An 18,749-nucleotide genomic window follows, 5' to 3' on the forward strand; every position below is an offset into this window, starting at 1 on the left:
ATCTCTGGCACTTTCTGTCACCAATTGATTTAAAAAATATATATTTTTCGTGAACTAACCCCTGGATAGTTTGGATAGCCCCTTTATTCTTTATGCAGCAGTCTCTCCCTAGTGACCATGCAATGACAATGTTATGAGTGTGTGTCAGAATTTAGCATATTAAAAATAACAACACATAACAATAAACACAAATGGTTTATTTGGGGTTAAGAAAAGTACAAAAAGAAAAAAATAAATCAGGGATGAGTTATCGGAATTATACAGCAGCTTCTGGCTCCGGCTCCGGATTTTGCTTCTCTGTGACCTGTGGGGAAAGAAAATATAATTGTAAACATACTTTAGCAAGTAAAATGATAAAGTTGTAATTATATATTCCTGCCATGAACTATATGATCACGCTTCCTGCCAAGGAATTTGTATGCGAAAGGAGGGGGACACAAGAGACTGATATTCAATTAAATGTAACAAAAATTGGCACACGTGGAGCTGTGCGTCTCCCCCCGGCCGCCAGCCCAATTACAAGGCTTCCTGCTCCAGCCGCGCTCCCAATATTCTCTCTTTACATGGTAAATGATGTGCACTTCAGGACTGCGTGTCATAAACATCTCAGCGGAGAAAAACTGTACTTATAATGGATGCCGGCAACTGGCAGAAGATCGCGGGCCGCCGCCGCCGCTGCGTACAGCAACACACTGCCGTGCCAAGAAGGTTGCTTAGAGATGCCATGGGGGGCACAGACTGATTCTGCTTATATCTCAGTAGCTTACGATACTTAATTTAGTATAATAGGCTCTAAAACTACATTACGTATACTGTACTTATCCTGTAAATACCGAAAGTACCGGTCTGCTGGACGCCTCTGCATATAGTGTACAGTTACTGTATACACCAACACTTAAAGGGGTACTATCACCCCCAGATATATAGTGTTATTACAAATAGTACTGGCTACAGCAGCTTTTGCATGGTTTAACGATCTATCGATCCCCCGGGCAGTCCCCCCCGCAGCTCCGGCTCTTACCCCCTCCCTGCCGATACGTGTAATAACGCTGGCAGCAAGCGGAAATGACCTAACAGGTCGCACTTGTATGCTCCCTCTTGTCGCCTCGCGTAATAGGGGAGGAATTACCAGACTAATATGGCAGATTGTACAATCTCCAGCCAAAGTCACAGTATAATCCCATGTAGACAGCACCATGCCTCTGTACTCAATCCAGGAACAATTCATCACCACCACTATATCTTCTACAATGCAATACCGGATACAGCCTATAGGTGAACACAGAGTCTAAGGAAACTTTACAGCACCATCTGCAGGTCAACAATGGAACTACTTTTTACAGTGAAGTTGTATACGGTTACTTTCTATTTAATCGCTTTAATGTTATCCTGGTCTCTTACTAAAATAACAGATGTTCCTTACGACAAACATTAATGACAACCACAGTGTTGCTCCGAGGGGTTGTCACCCAGCTTCCTACAGATCCTAGGAGGTAAATACATCTACAATGTCATTACATTATATAAGGTATAAATAAATCATTGTCCCATGACAGATTGGTCAGGTAATGGTAATGTTGTGGAGAGGGGGATGCACCTTCAGGATGTGACAGCAGGTAAGGAGGAGTTACAAGCCTCAATGACAGAATATTAGCCACATGGTGGTTAGAGATGCAGAAGATTCTCCGACATCCCTTCAGGAACATCTCCAGGACATCTTGTCACAGAGATGAAACTACAATTACATTTGGGAAGCCCCCCCCCCCCCCCCCAAACTCCTGTAGAGCTGCCAGCTTCCAGTATTTATCACATTTGGTGCTTTGGAAGTTGCTGATTTTTTACAATTGGCCTGGTTCTTCTATTGCATAAACATAGGCAAACATGTGGGACTATTAAATGATGGCAACTGGTCATAAAGAAATGGAGCAATGCAGCTAAAGAATCCACTGCTCGGGTATACAGCAAAAGATGATACAGCCTGGGGCCTTGCAGAAGACTCCACCACATGAGGCCTCGTAACATGGAAACATCAGATTTCAACCAATAAATTACAGGTTATGCTGAATCTTTTCCCATAAAGCTCAATCTGGTCAGCTCTTCCTGCTCTATAACATGATGCCTATAACTTAGAATTCAAAGCCTGGGACCTTGTTGCAAAAGATGCCACCGAATGAGGCCTTGCTGTAAAAAAATAGCACTGTAAGGAGTCTTACTGCAAAAGAAGCCTCTGCCTGGGGCCTTGCTGCAAAAGCCGCCGCCGCTGCCTGGGGCCTTGCTGCAAAAGAAGCCGCCGCTGCCTGGGGCCTTGCTGTAAAAGAAGCCGCCGCTTCACTGTAAGGCTCCGTTCACACAGAGTAAAACTGGCGGAATTTCGTGGAAGAGAATCCCTCCGTATGGCCTCCGTGTCATACTGACTGTCTATGGGAGGCTTGTGTGCCTCCTCTCTCAGTGCTGAAGAGCCGACATGTCCACTCTTCAGCACGGAGAGAAGAGGCGCGCGAGACTGCAAAAGATTCCCAGTATGACACGGAGGCCGTGGCATTACACCAGTTTTAGCTTAGTAGTTCATGTATCCTATGGTTGTGTGACACATAGTTATGTGAGTGCACAATATATGAAAAGAGTCCACTCACGTTTAGTAGTCTTCACTTCGACTTCGGCAGGGAGAGGACGCCTAGCCTCTAGCTATCTCCAGTGCTCTGATCACACACAGACGAACTTTAACATAAAGCTAAAAAAAAATGAAGTCGAAGTGAAGACTACTAAACATGAGTGGACTCTTTTCATATATTGTGCACTCACATAACTATGTGTCACACAACCATAGGATACATGAACTATTAAAGGGGTACTACAGCGGGGGGGGTCACTTTTGCGCTGGGACCGGGACGAGGTGGCCGAGGGAAAAGACGTCCACTCACCTCCCTGGTTCCAGCATCGCGGCGCTCCGGTGCCCGGTTCCCGGACGCTTCCGGGTGTCTGACGCGGGCCTGAGACATGACGTCTCAGGTCCGCTCTGCCAGTCAGTGAAGGAGGCGGGATCCCCACGTCACGTCTCGGGCCCGCGTCAGACACCCGGAAGCGGCCGGCCACCGGAGCACCGCGATGCGGGACCCGCCGCTGGAACCGGGACAAAAGTGCCCCCACGCTGGAGTACCCCTTTAAGCTGATATATGCCAAAGAGGTGGGAGCTGGCGGTATCCTTTTGTATGCTCACAATTGAGTGAAACCTAGGTCCCAAAGCAGACCTTGCGTTTGTTGACATTCCACCAGTTTTACTCTGTGTGAACGGAGCCTAAGGGGCCATGAAAAAGGCTTCACTGGCTGGAGCATCTCAGTAAAAAAAACAACACTACTCAGGACCTCTTAGACTCCGTCCTCATAGCCCCCCCCCCCCCCCCCCCCCCCCCAACAGGTCAGGATCTGAGGATATCCGATACAAAGAACAGCTGTGTCGATCGCTGATGCACTGACTATAGTTATATCACCTGTGAAATACTAAGAACATCCTCATATCCTCAACTGTTTGGGGGCCATGAGGACTGAGTTGAGAAACACTGTCCTAGAAAATGATGCCACTGCCAGGAGTCTTAAAAGGAAAAGATGCTACTGTCTGGGACCTCTGAACCAAAGATGCCACTTCTGGGTGTCTTGCAGTGAATGACACATCGGCATGAGGCCTTGCGTCATGAGACGTCACGGTCTAGGGCCATGTCAGTATTACAATGTGGCTATATGGGTAAATCCGTCATACTGAGTTCAGCTTATAGCAGATTTATGCCATTTTGCACATAATATTGATGGTAGATTGTTTTGATCTAACAATCTAATATAGAAAACTGAGGCAGAACTGATGAAATGCAGCAACTAGGAATAAGAAGTGCCTCTCGTAGACTGGAGTTGGGCTCTGTCTTTCCTCGGTGAGCGTACGGCTGATGTTCTCTGACAGGTTGCGCTCGCCTCAATCAATGGTTGTATACAGACACAGTGAAATCCGACAGACTCTTCCCTGTCAATAGTATTTCTTCCTCCCGGCTATTGTTCCTGCACTCTTCAGACTTAAGAGTAACTTCCCCAAACCTGTGAAAATATCCAAGCAGATCACCGAGATAGCTTCCGAAAAGCCGAGGCTGAAAATCCTCATTGTCCTTCATTGATATATGTCATGCACAGATTATCGGGAGTCCATATCATTACAGCACGGCTGCATGGATGTGGAGGGATATTTAGCTGGTGAACCGGGCTTATCCAGGTCACGGCAATCCATTATATTAAGTGTCACTCGCTATCAGATGATGCATTGCATTATTAGAAGGGCGGATGGTAATTACATTGGCGTTATGGAAGGGGGGAGGTTAATACAATCCCAAGTCAAAAATCTAGAATATTAGAAACCATCACACTAATCGAAAGACAAAGGGAACAGATTCATTGTTGTATGAGGTTTAATATATTACAGTGCGAATCTTCTAAATCTGCATTAGGATTCCAGAAGTCCCGGATTATACGTCTAATGTGCTTGGAAGCTAAGGAGAATGACTCAGTGTACGGGCTGCACCGGGTCTGGCACATTCAACACTGAGACCAAGGATGGGCTAACCTTATGTGCAGCTGCCCACGGCCCCTGTAAGATATGCTGCTGCTATGACATCACAATTGTGTTTCATTTGTCCTGCTAAAAGTGATTTATTCTTTCCAGTCTGACACGGTGCTCTCTGCTGCCACCTTTGTCCATGACAGGAACTGTCCAGAGCAGTAATGGTTTTCTATGGGGAGTTGCTACTTCTCTGGACAGTTTCTGACACAGACAGAGGTGGCAGCAGAGAGCACCGAGTCTGTCAAACTGGAAAAAATACACCACTTCCTGCAGGACATACAGCAGCTGTTAAGTACTAGAAGACCTGAGTTTTCTGAATAGTAGTAATCTACAAATCTGTTCAACATTCTGACACCAGTTAGTTTGCAAACTTTTTTACCCTCCGGAGTACCCCTTTAAATGATAAAAAAAAAGTCCCCTTAAAAAAAAAATAATTATATATATATTCTATATATATATATATATATATATATATATATATATACACATACACACACACACACACACACATATAAATAAATAATAGCACAAGTATCAAAAAAACAAACAAAAAAAAACATTTTAAAGCTGTCAGCACTTTTTACGTTTCCAGTGGTTGCTCTGAGCACTGTTGAAACAATGAAGGATTGGAAAGGTGAGAAGTGAGAACCTATAAAAAAAAAAAAAAAAAAAAAAAAAGATTCCAAACTACACCCCTAGCTTACCCCCTTTAAATGCCAATTACAGATTTCATAAAACTTAGCTTAAAGGGGTACAGCTCAAAAAGGAGCAAAACCTATAAAGCAAAATTCCTCCTATTCTCTCTTCTTACTGCTGATCTCCCTTCTCCGTCCTAAAGATTTTTTTTTTATTGGAAAATTAGGAGTTTTGTTACTGATAATATCCATCATAAGCCCTCTAAGCTTTTCTCCTGTGGCCACAAAGGGAATGATAAAGCGAAGCCCAACATCTCCTACATCAATCAATAGCATCCACCCAATACTATGTGCGCCGCGCTCCTGTAGCCATGTATTATGGAACAAAGTCAAAACTTCTGATAAAAAGAACTATAGAAACTTGGCCAACAAAATGAAGCTGGATGTGTCCTTAATCTTTGCTGAAGGCAAACCTCATCTGAACTTATATTTAGTCTATAGCTGCATTTCTCAGCCCAGTTTCCCCTACACACAAAAAAAAAAGTAACATGAAAGCGCCTCCAAGGCTATAATCATACACCTTAAAGAACAGCGTAAGGATCTCAAAGAAACATAAGAGTGCAAATCCCTAGGGGATGTGTTCAACAAGGCTGAGAACTTAGGATCATGCATCGGGTTATTCGTCCTTTGCTATTTCTTGTTATCAGAAGCTCAAGAGAACCCATCATTGTTAAGACCCCATACACTGAACCATGCAAAATAAAAACCAATCTGCATACAACCTATAAAACAATATATGTCCATTCACATGTATACTGTATATAAATGAACTCGAAAAGAAATGTTCTTGGTAGGTTTCACAGTCACAAATCCTATTACTATTTTTAGTGTTAAAAAAATGAGGGTGGGCCTCCAACAACCTACATGAATGTGGGACAGATGCCCCTTTTTAGGACCAGAAGGTGCTCTAAGAGCAAGGTTCTGAATGATCACACTGTTAGGCTATATGCACACGCTGTATGAGACCGGCCGTTCCGTGACCCCGACCGGGTCACGGAGCAGCCGGTCTCGGCCCGGATCATCCCGGTCGGTACTTAAGTACCGGCCGGATGATCTTTCCGGCCGCGGAGCTCTGATGCGGGCGCATCAGTGCACGCCCACATCAGAGCTTTCCATGGCACACAGTGAAGCGAGCGGCCGGAGCCGCTTGCTTCACTGTGTGAACTGACAGGTCTTTCTGCGGCCGGAATTCACTGAATTCCGGCCGCAGAAAACTGACCAGTCATTTTTTTCCGGCGTCGCACAGGATCCAAGCCGGAGCGCATACGATGTGTGTACTCTCCGGCCACGATCCCATTTAACATAAAGCTATGTCACACACCACAAAACTACGGCCGTAGTTTTACGTAGTGTGAACATAGCCTTAAAGACCTTATTTAGTCCTAGTTTAAGGGTTTGCCCCTGGGGGAAAAAAACCTCCGCTGCTGCTGTTCAGACACCATCTAGTCCTCATGTCTTACAGACACCATCTAGTCCTCATGTCTTACACTTCCTGGTGACGTCTAGACATAAAGTCTAGATGCTTAGCCAATCACTGACTACAGCAGTGAACGACCCCAGACAGAAATTAGGTGATCAGCCAGTTCCTATTATGTAAGAGAAGGCAAAAGATGGTGAGCAGCAGTGAGAGGATGAAAATGTGTGATTTTTTTTTTTCTTTACACTTAACCTAATCTGCAATTAATTGTTTTGCCCATGACCATTTCTCTTGTCAATGGTGTTACATACTAATATGTCGGAACTAGTAGTGAGAGAATTTACAGAAATTCTATCCAAATTAAAAACTAACAAATGTTCGAATGATTTTCTTCTTCTTCTTGTGAGATTTTTTCGGCTGTCAAAGTGCCACAATTGCACAGAAAAGTCGGGAACAACATTCTGTGGTCTCCTAAAACTCTATACTATTTAGGAGACCTGAATTATTGGCAGATAAATATTTATAATAAAGAATTAATTGTATCTGTGTAAGTCAAGAGTTTGTGGGTTCATTTGCCTTGACGAGTAAAATGGTACCGCCCACTTGTCTCTTTAGTCAAATACTCTAAGAAGAACAATACGCCCACTGTTGTTATTTCGCAAGTATCTGCTAAACCAGACGTGTCAGGAGAGCAGGCGAGTCTGCTTTATATCACCTTGCAGCTTGGGCTTTGATGGGAATTTTTCACACATACAGAGCTGCTGGCAGCCACTTTGTTAGCGGCACCAATACACAGGAGCACAGATCCAACCAATATTTGTGAGTAATGCCGAGCAGTGTCACGTGTAGGTGATGGGTACAATACAAATGTCTCTAATATCAAAAAGGCAAGAAAATTAAAGCAGGATTTTGTTGCCGGGAATAAACGTCGCCTACAATTCAACTCCTGTTATTTTTGGTAGCAGAAGAGATTTTATATGTTACTTTACTACAAACTGTCTCATTTTACATGCCACGGGCAATAAACGGGAGGAATTATTCCACCGCAGTCTGCATCGCCTATAACAAAATGCACTAAAAAGCCATGCAATCCGGTAGGCCACTTTATGGCCGCTCTTTTTTTTTTCTTCTCCCATCTAATTCCTCTCCCCGGTAGTTTATTTCATTAGAGGGTTTCATTAATCCTGGCACAACAAACATGTCACAGGTTCTGGTGCATTTTACAAGGGTTTCATTGCCAGTTGCGTCATCTTACCGGTTTCTGGGCTCTGACTCGTAATTTATTCCACACGGTGTGATGAGCCTGCAGCGAGAAAATACCAGAATTAGTCACGTTATTATCAATCCCGGCCACAGCACAATATGAGGACAGGGCTGATTTGTTATAGCTTTGTGTTAGAAGCTTTAGAAGATCCTTTATTGTTCTGACGCTTGTGTTACATGAACGGGTCAAAAATAAGTGCATCCACTCCTGACTACTGTGTGTGCCGCCATATGGGGCCCCGTGAAATACTATGCTCTCTGCTTATACCACTAAAGAGGCCATCAAAAAAAAAAAAAAACTGTCAATCATCTCCGTCCAGTGGCCCCACAGACTTATAATGAAGCCATGTGGATGGAGATCACTCCAAGCCAGGGAGTCAAATACATCAACCAGGGTCTGTCTTGCTCTCCTGATCTGAGGTGGTCTCAGCAGACCAGCAGAGACCCTGACCGATCAAAACGTTTGACATGTCTCTTTGCAGCAGTCAGATGTTGGTCAATCTCATATTACACAGGGAGATGTGCAGCCAATGGCGGATGATTTTTGTGACAAGCCTAAGCAACCTGATGAGTTAGTAAACAAAGACTATGGGTTGATAGCTGGTGTTGTTACACAGGGCAGTATTGGTCTGTCTGGATAATAATCACCCTATGTAACTGGGCCCTAAGCATTGGATAGCACATATCCTAAGGTTGGAAAACCACCATACTGTACATGTACTGGACAATTTGCTAATAAATCCCTGCCAGGGCTGTATAGGGTGTAGGTTTAGGACGCCAGCAAAGCTTTACTAAAGCCGGTTGTTTCTGGGTGGTCCATAGCCCCCACTCTCAATGTACTTAAGGGGGGATTCCATTCAAGAGCCAAAGAATGAAATGCTCAGCAAGTCCCCCTGAGTATTTTGAGCAGTCTCCCAATTTTCTAGCTGATGCCATTCCTGAGTTACAAGTTTTTCTAAACCCCAGTCTATATCCAAGATGGCGCCAGCCAGAAACATCTCCCAGCATACATTGCACCTCAGAGCCAACTGCCAAGTATCTGCCTTATCTTGTAGTATCTGCACAACGCTGGCTCAATGTGCTTCTGCTTTACATTGTAAACAAAATATCTATCTATCTATCTATCTACATAGATAGGTGAAACAACTGTGTTTCCTTTTCCCTATACTGCTCAGGAGGCAGTCACTGTTTTGTTGTTTCCCTTGGCCTTGGCCAGGTGCTCACTGATTGGTGGGGTGTCAGTGGTGGGCCGGCTTACAAATTAGGTGTTACAGTTTGTCTGGCAACAGAAGAGAAGGATCATGTGACTTTGGTTTTAGAAGGGAGGGGCAAGAGAGGGGAGTGGAGACCATGAAGAGAACCAGTTGGAGTATCCCTTTAAGCAGAACTCTTCTACGTCATGTCTTTTTTTATAGGTCTATATGCCTTCGGGTTAGTTCGGGTCACATGACACCAATTTCTGCATGAACCGCTCTATAATCAATATACTCCAGAACAGTAATCCACTGACTTCTCGACTTAGCTCGATGCCAAAACAATCCTCCCTCTCCTCTACAACAAACTGCCTGCTCAGCGTGATCCTAGCAAGGACGCAGAATAGAATCGCCTTTCACGCTCCACATATGGTTTAATAATTCAGAGCCTCTTGTATCTTATTAACCAAAAAGGAAAGAAAAAGAGAAAAAAAAGAAGAAAAACAAGTGTGCTATTATAGATCTGTGTAGAACTGCAATTTTTATTTAACACTCAGCAAGAATGAAGGAGGAAAAGCCGGACCACTCAGGGTTATGTGAAGGGTTCGTAAACAAATGTTCCTTGTAATTATGCGCCGAAGGTCGCTACCATTCACACAATACGTGGCTGATTGGAATAATACTGAACAGCAAGACCGCTAAATAAGAAATACATGAAAGGAAATACCAGATTTTTCACACTAAAAAGGCACTTTTAGCTGGAATAATCTAGTTATAAAGTCCCTGTAGCACTGGGCCCACCTATTTACTTAAAGGAGTTGTTCAGGCTGATGGCGTACAAATCTACTAATATTATATGGGTGGATAACTAACCTATGAGACCAATCTAATATTGTTGACATGATGAAAGGGCATCAATGTGTGAAGCCTGGAAAACATCTTTAATGATCAGGCAGTGCCTTAAAAGTTCCCTCCTATCAAACCCTAATCTGTAGGATTACAAGGGAAGCTGAACATTTTTTTCTTGCCTGCTGTGATCTGTATGAGTAATCTACATCAGGAAGGGAAGCTGAATGCATTGGGCGCACTGTGTTCAGCTTCCTGATAGGACTCATTTCTGCAGACTGAGGAGGTAAACCGAGCAAGAAAAGAGTCCTTAAGGGTATAAACCCACACACCGTATAAGCAGCGTATTTACTGCTGCGATACGCAGCAAATACGCAGCAAATACGCAGCAGATTATATCTAAATAACTTAACACAGCATCAAATCTGTACCAACAAATCTGCTGCGTATTTGCTGCATATTTGTTGCATATCTGCTGTGTATACGGTGTGTGGGTTTGTACCCTAAAGGAACAGATGAATTATTTACAAAACTCTACAAGGCCATTACAAAACTCAATTTCTGTTTAGTTGCAGAAGTTGGGCAACATTAGCTGCTAATGGAGAAGGGGAGAGGTGGCTATAGGTAGGGGAAAATATAAATAACCAAGTAGGGACCTCCCTCACCCCACCTAAAAAAAAACGTCATAATTATAGCCATTCTTCTATAGGAGCATTCGAATGGAGGACTTTAATAAAAGGGTAAATTACAATAAAGTATCAGTATTTAGTAAATTACCAGTCTTCCAGTACTAATCAGCTGCTGTATGTCCTGCAGGAAGTGATGTATTCTTTCCAGTTTGACAGGCTGCTCTCTGCTGCCACCTCTGTCCATGTCAGGAACTACCCAGAGCAGGAGAGGTTTTCGATGAAGATTTGCTGCCCTGGATAGTTTCTGAAATGAACAGAGGTGGCAGCAGAGAGCACCGTGCACTTCCTGCAGGACACACGGCAACTGATAAGTACTCGAAGACTGGAGATTTTTTTTCTGACACCAGTAAATTTAAATAATTTTTTTCTCCAGTGTACCACTTCAAAGGTATATGTTTATACTCTATGAAGCTACATTTTTCCCTTAAACTCCAAAGCTAAATATGCACAGAAATGAGCACCGAGAGAGGGCAATAGAATTAGGGTGCGTTCACACCTACAGGATGTGCAGCTGATTTTCTGCAGCAGATTTCAGTTAAATAACTGAACACAGCATCAAATCTGATGCTGTGTTCAGTTATTTAACTGAAATCTGCTGCAGAAAATCAGCTGCAGATCCTGTAGGTGTGAACGCACCATTAAGCAGTTATACCCGCTGCCGTCCTTACGCCTCAATGATGGGGCAGCTTGGGCTCACCTGGAGGCCAATAAACAGGTGGTAAGCAGCACCTGGGAGCACACTAGGCACCGCAAAACGTGACACTGGAGGAGATTTCTCAAACATGGGGGAGATTTATCAAACATGGTGTAAAGTAAAACTGGCTCAGTTGCCCCTAGCAACCAATCAGATTCCACCTTTCATTTTCCAAAGAGCCTGTGAGAAATGAAAGGTGGAATCTGATTGGTTGCTAGGGGCAACTTAGCCGGTTTTACTTTACACCATGTTTGATAAATCTCCCCCATGGTGTAAAGTAGAACTGTCTCAGTTGCCCCTAGCAACCAATCAGATTCCACTTTTAATTCCTCACAGACTCTTTGGAAAATGAAAGGTGGAATCTGATGTTGTATTCATTTACCCCATTCCCTTGCTGTACTTGTGGTGCCACAGCCTGGTAGCTGCTGAGCAGGTGCAGGTGACTCACAGCGGTCACTGATAGATTGAGTGGGCATTTCCTGCACACAGCGCTACTCTTCATCAGGGACCAGACACCACACGGCCTGATGCAGCAAGGTATTGGGGCAGTGGACCCCAAAGGCTGCTGATCAGTGTCCTGGTGGGTGTGAGTGTGATTATAACTAAAGCATATTATTGTTGGTAGACCAGCCATACACATTAGAGAAATGTCAGCTGAACCCAACCATTCTATGGGAACATCAGAAAAACGAGGCAGGAGGAGAACACACTTGGTATGTTCTCTCCGTCCTCTGTGTCATGTGACCTAGAAGGCCGCATTATGTAAGCATATGATGCCATCTTGTTCACATAGACACAGAGTGGGGACAGAGACATGGCTTTCCTACCTCATTCTACTGATCGGTGGCGGTCTTGACACCATCTGATAAAAACTCTCGTTGTGTGTCTGTGACAAGTCAAAAGTTTTTATTCATGACACTTTAAGAATAAAGACCCCAATCACCATTTACATTCAACAATATACAGCTGATATATTTGTGTAGTGTAGCTTTACATCAGTGGATTCAGGTCTCTAGACCCCTGAGGTCCGGGACTTGAGTGAAACTTTTTGTGCTACAGAAAAGGAGTATTTATTAATCCTTATTACTTATGTGAATTGTCTATTATGAGCTGATATACGCTAAGTGTCTTACCATCAAGTGTCTGGGCAAGGAGAGACCCTGGAACCGCCTAACAAACTCCGAGGAGATGGTGGACAGGGGGTGGTGTGCCGTCACCTCATACTGAAAACAGAAACCGGTCCGGGGGATGTGGGGACCTTCACTCAGATCCACAAACTCCCCAAACCTGGAAAATGACAAGAATGTAGAATTAGTCTGCAGGCCTGAGAAGACTCTTGTAATAATGACTTCTAACTATAGGATGGAAGAATATGGAACAGAAGAGATCAAAGAAGAAGTATCGTTAAAGCAGCAGAACATGGCCGACATAAAAGGGAACACCACAAACTAGTAGGACAAATACACTAAGCGGTTGTATCCACAGTAGTTTTACAATATTAGGCTCGGCCATGAATACTAGATCATGGGGCCCAACTCCATGCACCTTCACTGGTCAGATAAATAAAAGGAGCCGCAGCCCTCCGATTCACCATTATATATCGTAATACGATTCTGGAAATTTTTAACCTTTAATAAAATCTCCTTAGATCCTAAAGGGAATCTATCAGCAGCATATCACATGCTGGATACAAAAATAGAAGAGCTCTTGGCACTACTCCAAACATTCCCAATCCGCGTGTAAAACAATGGGATTGCTCACCTCGGGTTTTAGGCACGATGGCTCTTGCAGTGCTCTGCATGCAATAACGTGAAGTCCATGTATAATAAAAACCATAGAAAAAATGATCATGCGGCACTCACCATATCTTTGTGCATATTCTTTTATTATTTCATAGAAGCAAAACAACCTCAAGTGTTGTACAGGTTACATGGCAGGTGGAGCACACCTGCACCTGCCATGTAACCTGTACAGCACTTAAGGTTGTTTTGTTACTATGAAATAATAAAAGAATATGCACAAAGATATGGTGAGTGCCGCATTATATCACATGCTGACCTTTGGGTGCAGTGTTTTTAATACATTTTGCTCAGTTTCTCTTTAACAGCCGGCATGTGTTGTCATATCCCGCACTCTGCATTGTTCCATAGTCAGGCAAAAGAGATGTCTCCTACTCTTCTCCCCCTCCATAACTGGCTAATAAAGGTTTGTTAAGATTTCCCCTCAAATAGAATGAGACATCTACCAACCTGTGTAATGTTACCTTCCCCTGCGGGTGTTGTGCTGCCTTCTCTTCCAGCATCAGCAACTTATACCTGAGGAAAGAAGAAGTCTCTGAATGTTACATCGTATAAGAAATCTTTCACCGGAGGAGACAAGAGATGAGACAACACTTGTAACTAGCTGCCAGCACCAGTAGATATCTCCGGCTTTATTCTTTAGTACTGCATTCGGATTTTCCTATGTGTTTAAGACCACTGACATCTGATGAAGAAACATCTCTTCTCTGGGTAGAATTACTGTGGCCTGTTCTTTAGTTGGGCAAAAAACAGTAATAATAATAATAATAAATTACAAAAACATATATATATATATATATATATATATATATATTTATTTAACATTTACATTTCTATGTATAGTGTAGCAAAGTACAGTCAACACTTTCCTATATAGTGGGCTACAAAATGCCATACATCAGAGCCTTAAGTCAGGGAAATGGAACAATATTTCTTCATCTGTACACCCGTAATCACCAAACTAATAACCAACTGGGTGTTACCAATTGGGGGCGTGTTCCTACACAGTCTGACGCTAGCCAATCAGAGCTGAAAGTGCCAGACTGTGTATGGACACGCCCCCAATTGGTAACACCCACTTGGTTATTGAATCATTGATTTCTAGTAAGAATAAGAAAGGAACAGCACATCACAGAGCTATAAGAATAGGTGATCTGCAATGGTTATTTAATAGAGACTACAAGTATTCACTAAACCAGACAGGTCAGGGATGGTGATCAGTTCCCTTTCAAAGGAAAAGTTACTTTCTTGCAAAAACAGCGCCACCCCTGCCTTTATGGATGTGGTATTACAATTCAGCTCCATTCACTTCAACGGAACAGAGCTGCAAAACCCACCCCCAAACTTAGGACAATAGAGGTGCTGTTTCTGGAAAAAAGCGGGCCATGTTTTTCTAAGCCTGGATAATATTCACTTTTATGCACCTTCACTTTAAACTACATCGGCCTGTCATAAATCTATAGTACAGGACACCAAGGGGTTGAAAAAATCCTGATCTGTCCCTAAAGTTCTTTAGAATCGGTCCTGTTCATTCTCTTAGCATCCCAAAACAATAGTATTAAGGCTTTGCGTGACTACAACCTGATCTTCAGTTCTCAAACCGTGCAGAAACATTTACATTGCTATCTGCAGGGAATATCCGCATCACTTTATATAACTGGTGAATGTACTTCTACTGCGCATTCAAAACCAAGTGTCACATGTGATGAAACTTTCCATATATACAGTACTTAGGCGGCAAAAATCTTCCAACACAAACCAATAGGTCAAGTCATCTTTTATTCTAACTGGAACAATTCCTATTACTGTGGTTTAACAGTCCATGGAAAACCTTTTCTCTAAGGAGATCTGCTTGTAGCCCCTTACATCACTCAAACTTAAAGGGGGAGTGATTAAAGCGATACTGTCTACCCCCCACCCCCACACCCCTTACTCTATGTGCGGTTCTCTACACCATCCACAAGCTTAGATGCTGCACACTGGATATATACCTGCAGAACACTTGTCTGTATCTTCTTTCTGCTTAATTTTATCTGTGGACAGTGTCACCTAGGCGGGGCTTCACGGCAGTTGTGCCCTCTCTTCTATATGGACAGTGATATCTAGGCGGGGCTTCACGGCAGTTGTGCCCTCTCTTCTATATGGAAAGAGATATCTAGGTGGGGCTTCACAGCAGTTGTGCCCTCTCTTCTATATGGACAGATATCTAGAAAGGGCTTCTCGGCAGTTGAGCCCACACCCCAATCGGGAGATGGGGCTCAACTACCATGAAGCCCCATGTAGATATCACTGCCCATATAGGAGAGGGCCCAACTGTCGTAAAGCCCCTATATCTGTCCATATAGAAGAGAGGGCACAACTGCTGTGAAGCCCTGCCTAGGTGACACTGTCCATATAGAAGAGAGGGCAATACAGCCGTGAAGCCCTGCCTAGGTGACACTGTCCATATAGAAGAGTGGGCACAACTGCTGTGAAGCCCCGCCTTGGTGACACTGTCCAACAAAGAGTAAGGGAGTAATTTTATATATTTTTTTTTAATTGTTAATACTTTCCATAAAGTACAGGTGATACATTCCTAATGGCATAAGTACCCCCATAAACATCATAAGAGCCCCCGTACAAAGAGCAAACAGAATGGCCTCCATAACCAATATTACCATCAGACCATTCTATATAAATAAAAAATACTGCCAGCCGACTCATAGTGGAGCCATGCGTGCTGTATACGCAGCAGATTTCCCATCATTCTGCAGCATTTATAGTGGCAAAATGTGAAGGGGGTGGTACATTTTACCAATGCGCTGAGCACCTGGCTCAGTCTAGTGATCTAAGGGGCTCTAAACATTCAGGCTTTAACATATCAAAGTCTCTATGACACCAATTCAGACTTCAAACCTTCCGCCCTACTATTTTGGGGCACTGCAGGAATGTAGGTATGGCTCATGCTTTATTGGTGTACTTTATAAGTCACATCACGCTTACTTGTAATGGGTAGACTTCAGTATATGTGATAAATATATATTATTATAAATGAGATTAACTTATGTGCGAATTGCATTTAGAGTAATAGCAGAAGGAGAACCTTTCATAGTAGGGTTAAGAGCACATTATGGAAAGTAATGATTTGCCTGTAAGTACCCAGCAGTGGGTGCAGCTGCCTGCATGCCGTGGCGCTACATCATCCACACTCATTAGGAATCCCTGTTTCCCATAGCAGCTGTGTGTAATTTCAGTGCATTAGTAAGTGACAGTGTCACAGAACATTGTACATTCATGTTACTGGGAGTTTGCAAAGTTTGTTTGGGTCTCAAGAAGATCTGACAATTCCCTTTAGAGATGGCGAAATAGGACATCAAAGTGGATAGCAACGGAGGAGGCATCTTATTTACACAATTCTCCTATATTCCGCTTCTGTGACCACCATGATAGTGGTAATAAGGACTGGAGTGTGGTGGTGATAACGCTATGTGCTGCCGAGAAGAGCAGAAATTATAGACCTCCGACTGTGTAGCTAAAGCAGCGACGCTCCTGTGTGACTAATGCAGGGAAATTCTTTTGTCGTTCCTCTCCAGACTTGCAGATCACATAACACGGTAGATTTCCATGCCGCAGACTTTTCGAGCCATGCGGAGCTTTCCTGCAATGAATGGATTCTTACTCCTCTTCATGTCCGTGATCGTGTTCTGAATAGATTTTTCGGCATTTCCATTAATTTTTCAGTTTATAAAAAATTTTCCAGTAATTGTCCGAATCAAACATTAAGGTCTCGTCTAATTCATGCCGGCTGTGATATCTGGCTGCTTTGCTCAGTATTTTTTGTATTATCACATTGCATTACAACAGACTGCTAGTTTTCGGTCCATGAACGTTCATAGCAAGGTGTCTAGCAATGAGGGTACTGAGCATGTGTGACCACCTGTACAGAATACATTTGGTGGACATTGTAAAAGGAAATCAAAACACCACGGGGTGCCATACCAGGTATGTAACAGCAATATCTAGACACAGGGGTATTTTTTATTACATGATGGATTGGAATGCTTATGTTTGCTATGCTACACTAGACCGAGCGTAGTCCTAGAACAGTGTCTTTAATGGTCAGAAAAGTTTCCACAGACTGTGGGCCATATTAACTAACAAAACACAGCAATCACTGAGCTCAAGGAGATCAGGGGAAAAAATCCAATAAAGTACTCAATCAAGAGTCTCCACTGATGCCCCCAAAAATGTAAATATGCAAAAAAGGAGTCTGTGGAGCCTCGGTTGCGAACATCCCTAGCAAACATCCCTAGCCTGTTGCCAAAGGGTGCCTCCAGATGGGGAGAGCACCACACCACCCTGATAAATAGCCACTTAACCCTTTGAGGACGAGGCCCAAAATGACCCAGTGGGCCGCGCAAATTTTGATCTTTTTGTTTTCGTTTTTTCCCTCCTCCCCTTCTAAGAGCTCTAGCACTTTCAGGATTCTATCTACAAGGCCATGTAACGGCTTGTTTCTTACAGGAACTTTGTAATGGCATCTTTCATTTTACCATAACATGTATTATGGAACCCCAAAATTATTATTTATGAAGATAAAAATTGGTGAAATCGTAAAAAAGAATGCAATATGGTAACGTTTGGGGGGTTCCTGTGTCTACGTAATGCACTATATGGTAACAGCGACATGATACTATTACTCTATAGGTCAGTCCGAACACAACCATATGCAGGTTACACAGATTCTCTAATGTTATATATTTTTTAAATGAAATCCTTTTTTTGGCAATTAATTATTAATAAAATGGGCCTATTGTGCCGCTTATAACAGTTTTAGTGTTTCACCTACGGGGATATATGGGGTGTAATTTTTTTCGCACCATGATCTCTAGCTTTTATGAATACCATAAAAGTGAAGATCGGACGTTTTGATCACTTTTTATTAATATTTTTTATAAATATAATGCAACATCAAATCGGTAATCCGCGCACTTTTTTTTCCTCTTTTCGTGTACACCGTTTGCAATGACGCTTGCTATATTTTAATAAATCGGACAATTATGCACACTACGGTATATAATATGTTTTTATATGTTTTATTTATATAATGGGAAAGGGGGGTGATTTAAACTTATTGGGGGAGGGGCTTTGGGGTAGTGTATTAGTGATTTTAACTTTTTTTTCTACACATTTGATGTCCCTTTGGAGGACTTTTACATACATTAGTTTAATTATTCACACTGATAACTGCTATGCCATAGGCATAGCATTGATCAGTGTTATAGGCGATCTGCTCATTGAGCCTGCCTGTGCAGACTCAGAGAACAGATCGCCGATCGGACCGCACGGAGAAAGGTAAGAGACCTCTGGTGGTCCGATACAACGAGGTCCCGATCGGTAATTGAGAGGGGACTTCCCCTGTCACTTACACTTAAACGCTGCGGTCGCGCAGCGTTTAAAGGGGTTAATGACACGCTGCAGCCTGTCATTAACGGTGAGATGCCGGCTACTCACTGCAGCCGGCCCCCACCTCCTATGAAGCGAGCTCCGCTCCGGAGCGCGCTTCATAACAAGAGA

General features: G+C 43.2%; 1 protein-coding gene across 1 annotated transcript in view; it reads right to left on the reverse strand.

Annotated features, from left to right (window-relative positions):
• Nucleotides 1-219: 219 nt before the first annotated feature.
• The window catches only part of MRPL39 (mitochondrial ribosomal protein L39), a 76,843-nt gene continuing 58,313 nt past the window's right edge, over nt 220-18,749 (reverse strand). The window contains exons 7-10 of the mRNA XM_069945217.1: nt 13,644-13,709; nt 12,528-12,681; nt 7,965-8,012; nt 220-304 (exon numbers count right to left, since the gene is read on the reverse strand). Coding sequence (XP_069801318.1) covers nt 257-304; nt 7,965-8,012; nt 12,528-12,681; nt 13,644-13,709 — 316 coding nt within the window. The 3' untranslated portion in view covers nt 220-256. The remainder of the gene's footprint in view (nt 305-7,964; nt 8,013-12,527; nt 12,682-13,643; nt 13,710-18,749) is intronic.

This window comes from Dendropsophus ebraccatus, chromosome 11 (genome assembly GCF_027789765.1).
Source record: "Dendropsophus ebraccatus isolate aDenEbr1 chromosome 11, aDenEbr1.pat, whole genome shotgun sequence".
NCBI classification, from domain to species: Eukaryota; Metazoa; Chordata; class Amphibia; order Anura; family Hylidae; genus Dendropsophus; species Dendropsophus ebraccatus.